We start from the raw sequence: 8,286 nt of genomic DNA, 5'->3' as shown, positions 1-8,286 counted from the left end.
GATGGAACACTAATGACAAAAAACCTTCATGCTGTTGATACATTTTTAGCCAAGTGAGACCTAGCACAACTGACCTTCAAAAATGCAAGGAAAAAGCTAGCAGTGATCCACATGGAACGGTAATTTCCACAACCATGGAATTTGATTTTGTTATAATTTCATCACCACTGAGTGGTCAACCATGTGAACCAGAAGAACAATGTGAAAAAAAAAATAGGTGAGTCCAGAGTTCCAGAAATGTCAGAGAAATACAAATACACTGCAGCCTCACATTTTAATAGAGAAAGTTTCTGCCTGTATCTTTAGCAAATTAGTAACATATGAACAGTGACAGTCCAACGTAAAACTGAATAATCACTGCATTTAATCCATAAGCACACCATTCTGGATGCCTTTTATAAGTTGTATTTTCATCTGTTTAAAAGGCAAGGCAAGCCATGGGGATGAAAAAATGCCTATATTCTGCATATGGAACATCGACGATGAAAACCCTCAGTGCATGTCTTTGAGAGGAAGTTCTTTTTTTTGTTGTTGTTTTGCTTTATTTTCGGTGTTGTTGTTTTTCTTTTAAATGTCAGTATACCAGAGAAGTCATTTTAATCATATAATTACTGAAGATTTTGGAAGGTTTACACAAGACCCATAATTGGGCATAAGACATCACATCCTCTGGTTATATACACAGCAATCTGGTCGGGGTAACATTCTTTGCTCTGACCAATGTGTGCGAGGGGGGGCGGGGGAAGGAAGGGGAGGGAGGGCAGGGAGAGGAATGGAGAATTAAAAATACTTCCTCAGATTAAATTTTCTTTACTTCATTTACTTAAAATGTTCTGATTGCAGAAAATGCACTAAAATATTTATCGCGACGCATCTCCGTAGTTAAAACACCTTGTTCTCAATGCGATATCCTAGATATTCAAACAAAAGACATTCAGCTGACAATGAAGCTATTTTTTTTTTTTAATTTTAAAAAGGCATTTGTACACCTAAGACCGCACCACGGATCAGTCTTCTTTATCATGCCGGAGTTGTGACAGGTAATGCATAAAAAATTAAAATCCAATCCACCAGATAAGACATGCAAAATGTCTCCTCCAATCCCACCCCCATCTCGCCTTCAGAAAAAAAAAAAAAAAAAAAAAAAAAAAAAAAAAAAAAAAAAAAAAAAAAAAAAAAAGAAGCCCAGCCACCAGCAGCCCTGCACATTCGGAGCACAGGCACAGCGGCACCCCCAGAGCCACCGCTGGGGCGACAGCGCGAGGCCCGAGGGGCCGCCACCCCCGAGCCCCCCCTGCACCCCGCTCCGGACTCCAGGAGGGGCCAATCCCACCTCGCCGCTTCCTCATGCCCTCACACAATGGTGCTTTCCCCCGCTAGCTCCCAATTGTCAACATTTTCTCGCTAGGCCCCGGCCGGGCAGGGCCGGGCTGCGGGCGGCCCGAGCCCCCGCTCCGCTCGGGGGCGGCGGGGGCGGCGTGGCCGGGGGGGATCAATGGCCGATGGGCCGCGGCCCCCCCGCCGGCGGTGGAGCCGGAGCCCGAACTGCGCAGCAGGCGCGGCGCAGCGGGCCCGGCCCCGCGGAGCCTCAGCCAGACCCGGGGCCGCCGCCCCCGGACACCATTTCGGGGAAGGTGCCGCCGAGAGCGGCCCGACACCATCGCCTCCCCCCGCCCCGCAGCCCCCCGGGCGCTCTCCCCCCGCGGCCCTCGGGGCCAGGCCCGCCGCTCCCCGCGGGGAGGCTCCGGTGTTCCCGGGGGGAGAGGGCGGCTCGCCCGCTCGCCGTCCCCGGGGACGGGGCGGGGGCTCGGGGGGGTGTCCTGTCCCGAGGGGTCGCGGGCGATCCGCTCCCCCCTCCCCGGCCCGGGAAGGGGCCGAGCCCCCGCCTCCCCCCGAGCCGGGGCAGAGCCCGAGCCAAACAAAGCGCGGCCTGAGCGGGAGCCAAGGGTGAAGCAGCCTGGGCTTTTCCTGCCGGTCCCCGCGCAGGGCGGGCCCCGAGCCCGGCTTACCCCGATCCCCGGCGGCGGCGGCGGCGGCGTTGTTCCTCTCCTGCTGCTGCTGCTGCACCGGGCGCGGCCTGGACACTCGCCTGGGTCTCCTGTTGGCGGCTCGGACCGAGTTCATTTGCCGGCTCGTGTGGGCGGCGGGAGGGGAGGGGGGAATCCTCCGGCAACCGGTGCCTCGGCGGGGACGGGGGCGCTCGGAGGGAGCCCCGGGGCGGCCGCCTCGCAGGCGCGGGCAGCAGGGAAGGGCGGGGGGGAAATCTCGGGGCGCGGGTCCCGCCGCCGCTGCCGGCTCGCTCGAAGGCAAAGGAGCCGCCGGCTCTCTCAGCGCTGCTGTGGGGGACGATGGCGCCGCGCCCCCCCGTCCCGGCCCCCGGCGATCCCGCGGTCCTGCCCGGCTCAGGCCCGTCGCTGCTCCGTGGCAGGAGGAGCCATTGACACCGCCAGGGACGCGCTCGCGAGCGGGCGGCCGTTGGGCGGCCGCGCTCCGCCAATCGGCGCGCCCCACACAAACGGCCGGCGCCGGCGCGGCCAATGGGCGCTGCCGTACTATCGGTGCGCGGGTTGGGGAGGGGCGGGCGGGCGGCACGGCGCGGGGTGGGGCGGCGCGGTGTCTATAAAAGGCCGGGGCCGCGCGTGTGGGGTGGCAATGGCGGCGCCCGGGCTCGGCTGTGGCCGCGGTGGCGCCCGTGAGGAACCGGCACGGGAGCCGGGCCTGGGGCAGCCCGGAATCCACCGGCAGCACATGGGCAACGGAGGGGTCCGGCAGGCTCCGCTCAGGCCGTGTGTGGCGAAGGAGAGAGGGCGGGCGTCTGGCGACGGTGCCTTGTTGTGGTGCCGTGCGCCTTGGTAACCCTGCCTGGGCTGGGATTAGCCGTGCTGTGGGTGCCGGCTCGTCTCGGCTTCTTGGCTGCTTGTTAACCATTTTTTCCCCTCTGGATTTCTGTATATTCCTTGGCCGGCGTGCCCACTCTTGTTTGTGCTGTCTTTTCCCAGTACAACGATAACGCTCTTTAGTTTGGGCTTCAGACAAGTGTATGAGGCTTTTCCTCCGTTATTATATTTGTCATGTTGGTGCTCAGCTGATGGCCTCAGAGCAGGGAAAAAAAGTAAGCGAAGCTAGCTGTGATCTTCTTCCTTTTCAGGAGTCACTTAATAAAATGGATGGCAAAACCCAGGCAGTAAGGAAGAGATCATCTCTTTGTGGGTTTACTCAGGAATCTGCTTCTAATGTTGTGAAGGTGGGTTTTTGTGGAGTCCTACTTAAACGGAGCTCTGGGAGCTTCTGGAACCAGGGCCCTTGACTGTGCCTGAAAAGCAAGTGTGTTATCTGGTATAAAATGTAAATAAATGATGGTAATTAAAAACACATTAGGTAGGAGCTTGTTTCAAGCTGACAAATGAAGGTATAATATAGCTGAAGGAAATGACAGCTTTTAAAAAGAAAAAAGCTTTAAAAACACTTACACTTGTGATTCCAAAGGAAATGACAGTGAAATTCTAATTCTCAGTTCACATTAGATCAAATATAATTGTGTGAGAAATCTCAGTGGTTGTTAAGGAGCACCTTTTAGACTTAAGATTTTGTTGCCCTAAAGAACGACTGGAGAAACAGTAGAGGATGTTTTTCCATGTCCAAGAGAAATAATTCTTGCCAACTTCCTTGATATTAGCGGAAGAGATAATGAAGTTAAGCTCCTGTGAGAAGAACTTTGTAGGGAAAAAGAATATAAACATCAATCTGTTTGGGACCAGTTTGTCTCCTAGTGATTACTAGGCTACTATACTGAACATTCTGTAGAGCTACATAATTATATGTAAATATCACTAAAGTATTCTTATTTTTGGTAGTGGCATTGTGAAACTCTGCTTTAACTCTTGAATGGGAAGAATAGTCATAGCCAGGTATTGTTCTGAACTTACTGTGTCATGGTTAGGGGTTTTTCCCCCTCACTGGAAACTTCTGATTTTAAACTGGAGTGTTTCAACTGATTGAATCAATTTCTGTTCAGCTGTTCTAGTTGTGCTCTCTTCCCCAAGCAAATGAATTCTTGGTGTCACAAGATTACCTGAAATTGCTCAATGTGGGTATACTCCAGTTTTTTAGTACTCTGAATCTTTGAGAGCTTGTTCAAAGATAGATGACAAGCTGATTCACAGAGAGCCTTCAAGAATCAAAAGGTTCTGATACTAGAATAAAACTTTATTTAATTGAAACAAACTCTGAAATTCCTTAAGAAGTCTTGCACTAGTTTGAAACTGAATGGTCTCTTGGCCTACAGAAACACTTTCTGTAATTAGCTCCTTAAGGTCCAAAGTATGCTCTCACTGACAACCAGAACACATCGAGGGCAATCTATAGAAGTTATGCAGAAGTTTGGGATAAATGCTCTGAGTTGATACAATAAAAACTTCATGGTGAATTATACAGACTTGATTCAGTGACTCAATAAATTACTGGTGCAGAAAAAGTGATTCCTGTAAGTATTCAGTGTTTGCTTACAAGGCATGGAGTAAAGAAATACTTGCAGTACTCTTGTCTGACACTCTTGGCTGTACTTTAGAAGGCCAAACAGTAGAAAGCCTGAAAACTCATCAAAACATTATTGACTAAATCTCTGTATCTCTTCTCATAGCTGTTAAATGTATCCTGTCTGGGACTTGGCCATAATTTCATGTTTGTTTGTCAGTCTTCAAAATGCTCTCCTTAGCCACCCTGTCTCTCCCTTGCTGCTGGAAAGCCTCTGAAAAGGAAAACACCATTCTGTGATGGAAATGGCACTGAAAGCCCAAATTAGTAATTTGGGCTTCATTGTGTTGACCACTGTGGAGGTGCTTTAAGCCATCCTGTGTGATGTGCTAATAAGCCATTCCTGAATGTGGGTGTGATTTATACTGGCAAGATAATTTTGCCTTTGTCAAGACAGCTTTTTCTTTATTTAAATTGGGAAGAGAGGGAATGGGAAGTGGAGCTAAACTGTACAGTGATCTTTTTGCATAATTGTCCAGAATAGAAATGCTTGCTGGGCTGGTTATGTTGGCCACAAATCACCTTTTGGTGACCCCTGAACAGCCTCACATTATGAACAGAAAGGTGCAAGACCCGGGTGAGGAGCTTGCTTGGAGCATTTATAGCATAAGCAATTTGGACAGAGCTGTCAAGTGCTAGCTCATCATATTCAGACCATCTTCTGAGCTGCACTGAACTTCAAATGAGTGTGTATTTAAATGTTAATGATAACTGGTTCTCTGTTTCTTGAAGAGTTGGCTGCTGCTTTGAAGGGATCACCTGCCTTCCTGCATGAAGAGATGCCACAGAGTGCTTAGTGATAACAGTAACTTGTTAATTATGTGTTAGCACAGAATAGTTGGAGATGAGGCAGCTTCACAGAGGGATCTAGTGCAGGTTGTCATGGAGGGGATTCCCGTTTGTGAGGGTGATGTGCAGGGACAGAAGAGCCACTTTGAGTCTGCTGACTTTCTCTGAAGTGAAAACAATTAAAACAACTTAAATATCAAGATAATGAATCACTGTTTCTTTTCTAGAATCTCAGAGTATTGCTGTGAGATTAGAGGTGGTGGGGTCACAGAATAAGCAGAATTGGGAAATTACTATGGGACAGTGCAAAGTGGTAAATCAGCAAGGCTGATTGAGGTGATCTGCAGGAATCACCACTATTTTATTCTATTTAATGTATATGTCTACTAGCAACCTGAAAAGCCTTGCTTCAGAGCTCATTAGAAATGCTTTTTATGGGACAGATTCATTTAAGTTGTCATGATCCATCCTTACCCTGAAGATGTGGTTATTCCTTTAACAGTCGATCAAAACAAATCTAGGATAACAGATGTCAATGAATCTGTGATCTGTGAATTACTTCTAAGGGGTTCACAAAATGCAAGTAAGGACAGCCTTCAACTTGTGTATGATGGCCTAAAGCTCTACTTCAAAATTATTCAGAATCAAAAATTTTGAAAATTGAAAAAAAAAACCAACAACCCCCCCAACTTAATTAGTGACTTTTAATTAAGTACAAATGGACAGTATTCTCCCTAGCTTTTGCTTCCTAATAGATGTGAGAGAACAAGAAATATTTTGAGAACATGGTTATAGTTAATTACACAAAACCCACCACAGAGCCTTTACCTACAGCTTGTGGATTTGAACAAGAAATACAAGGAGTAATTTTTTTTTGTACTTTTTAATCGATTCAGGTGGTTTTGCAAAGGAGCCACATGTCTCTCCCTCTCTGTATGGATGAAAATGAAGCAGAAAGGGTAGAAATGACTTGTCCAAGAGCATTAACAGGGCTATGAACAGAGCCCAGGGTACAGGAGTCCTTACCTAAGGCTTTCTCCATGGTGTCATGTTACTGCTTTCAGAAGGATAAGAATTTTGTCTATAATTTTGAACCATCTCATGTGCTGCTAATATGTCCCCAGACTAAAAATACTGCATTGAAGATTTGGGACTGACCCAGTGTGAATTTCTGACTTGTAGCTCTTTAAACTTAGAGGGTTGTTTCTCCCAAGATTGGGAGATATGGGCCTTTCAGAAATAGCTCAGGATACCTAGAACTGGTTGAACGTGCTTGCTGTGCAGCTCAAAAATTCCAATGTCATTTTGTTGCGATGTCTCTGACCCTCAGTTCCTCTTAATTGTGTTTTACAACCCATCTCTTGCATCTAGAATCTTCCCACTCCTGCAGAAAAAGACTCTTAAATCTCTTCTTTTACCTGCAATCCTTGTCTCCTGAAATCCAGCTTGATGTTAGCTGACCTTCCTGGGCTGCCTTCTGGGTGAATGTCTGTGGCTGGGATGTTTTCTGTTGCTATACCAACCTGGTTTCTGCACTAAAAATAAAGACCTCAGGGTGGGGAATGTGTGTTGTTTCCTATAAGCTCACATGACTGTTGCAACATGTTTATCTAACATGTTAATTCTAATTCTGCCCTAACAAAAGCTCTCTGGAAGCATGAGTGGTACTTCAGTTCTCATTATTTTTTTTTAAATAAAAGTAACTTCTAAATAAAGTCCTGGAGGGTTGTGTCTGAGTTTTAAAGCATTATTAGCTGTCTTGGTAGAATTTTCATGGCTAGATAAATATCTACACAGCTGCCTTCTGGATTTTTTTGTATGTTCAGAGAGGGAGTGGGAGTATGGAGCTGTTTCAAGTATCCATACTATATTTTTAGCCCATTTTTCCTGACAGTATGCAATGAAACCCCCAAACTTGGTCCTCTGGATTGTACCGAGTTTAGATGCTTCACATAGTCTGAACACAAGGCAAGCCTGATACAAGGCTTGAATTTTAAAATTAATTAAAATATATTTGGGATAAATCACATAATTTTATGGGTGATGAGTGTTATTTTGACTTGGTGGGTCTCATTCACTCAAGGTTTGCTTCTCACTGTTCATTTTCAGACATGCATGCACAGAGATCAAGTATGGGCTTCACTCAGTTTTTATTCCTTGGAGCCTACTTTGTTTTGCACATTGCATCAGCAATGTGTCCATATGATGAGTTCTGTCTTTAGAGCTGGGGTTTTCTGCCCCCCAAATAAGGCTGGTGTGGGTGTTATTTATATTGCCTTGGAGAGGATGCAGCCTGACGAGATCTTTCAGCATAATGAATTGAGTCAGGTCCCAAATGAGAAGTGTTTACAAGAAGTACATCCAATACTCCCAACTGGAAAAATCAATCATTTAATACCAGGAGGCTGGAGTAATATGAGGGCCTGGCTCCAGATTTAGATGTAGGAAAGGAAAATAATGGCTTCTTTATGAAATTTTTTGTTTGTTTAGGGGGTGGTTCTTCCCTAGGAATATCTCAGTGGGATTCTGAACTCCTCATTTTTACAAAGTCCTTAAGTTTCCTGAAACTGGTCTATCACAGGCCTTGGCGGGAAGAAGCAGCTGGGGACACTGCTTCACCTTTGTTATGAACAGCTAATATGAAATTATGAGGAATGCCAGTCTTCATTTTCAATGTGTCAAACAGCTGGCAGCATTGTAGAGCATCCAGAGGTGGGGTGCTTGAATGGGATTTGGTATCTCCATACAGAAAGGGGTCAGCAGTGGGAATGGATGCTGCTTTCAGTCCTGAAGGCAGGAAGACAGGAGTGGTCTCAGCATCAGCACGTGAATACAACTGCCTTCACTTCAGATCTGGAGAGCAGCTGGGTGTGGGCTTCATTGGTACTGACAGTTTTAACCCCAACAGCAACTGCTGTTGTTAACTGGTGGGAACAAGTTCTTCATGGTAAAAAGAGAGAGATT

At 47.0% G+C, this 8,286-nt stretch overlaps 1 protein-coding gene across 2 annotated transcripts in view; it reads right to left on the bottom strand.

The window, feature by feature from the left end:
- FBXO11 (F-box protein 11) overlaps positions 1–2,470 on the bottom strand; it is a 70,073-nt gene extending 67,603 nt beyond the window's left edge. Inside the window, exon 1 of one of the 2 annotated variants that reach the window (XM_074536908.1) lies at positions 2,010–2,470. In XM_074536908.1, the coding sequence (XP_074393009.1) occupies positions 2,010–2,124 (115 nt within the window). In that variant the 5' untranslated portion in view covers positions 2,125–2,470. The remainder of the gene's footprint in view (positions 1–2,009) is intronic. The other variant, XM_074536907.1, reaches the window with a different exon arrangement.
- Between the last annotated feature and the right edge of the window lie 5,816 nt (positions 2,471–8,286).

Source organism: Zonotrichia albicollis, chromosome 3, assembly GCF_047830755.1.
Source record: "Zonotrichia albicollis isolate bZonAlb1 chromosome 3, bZonAlb1.hap1, whole genome shotgun sequence".
Lineage (NCBI taxonomy): Eukaryota > Metazoa > Chordata > Aves > Passeriformes > Passerellidae > Zonotrichia > Zonotrichia albicollis.
The sequence above is the reverse complement of the archived record's forward strand: the minus strand, read 5'-3'. Positions and strand labels throughout refer to the sequence as shown.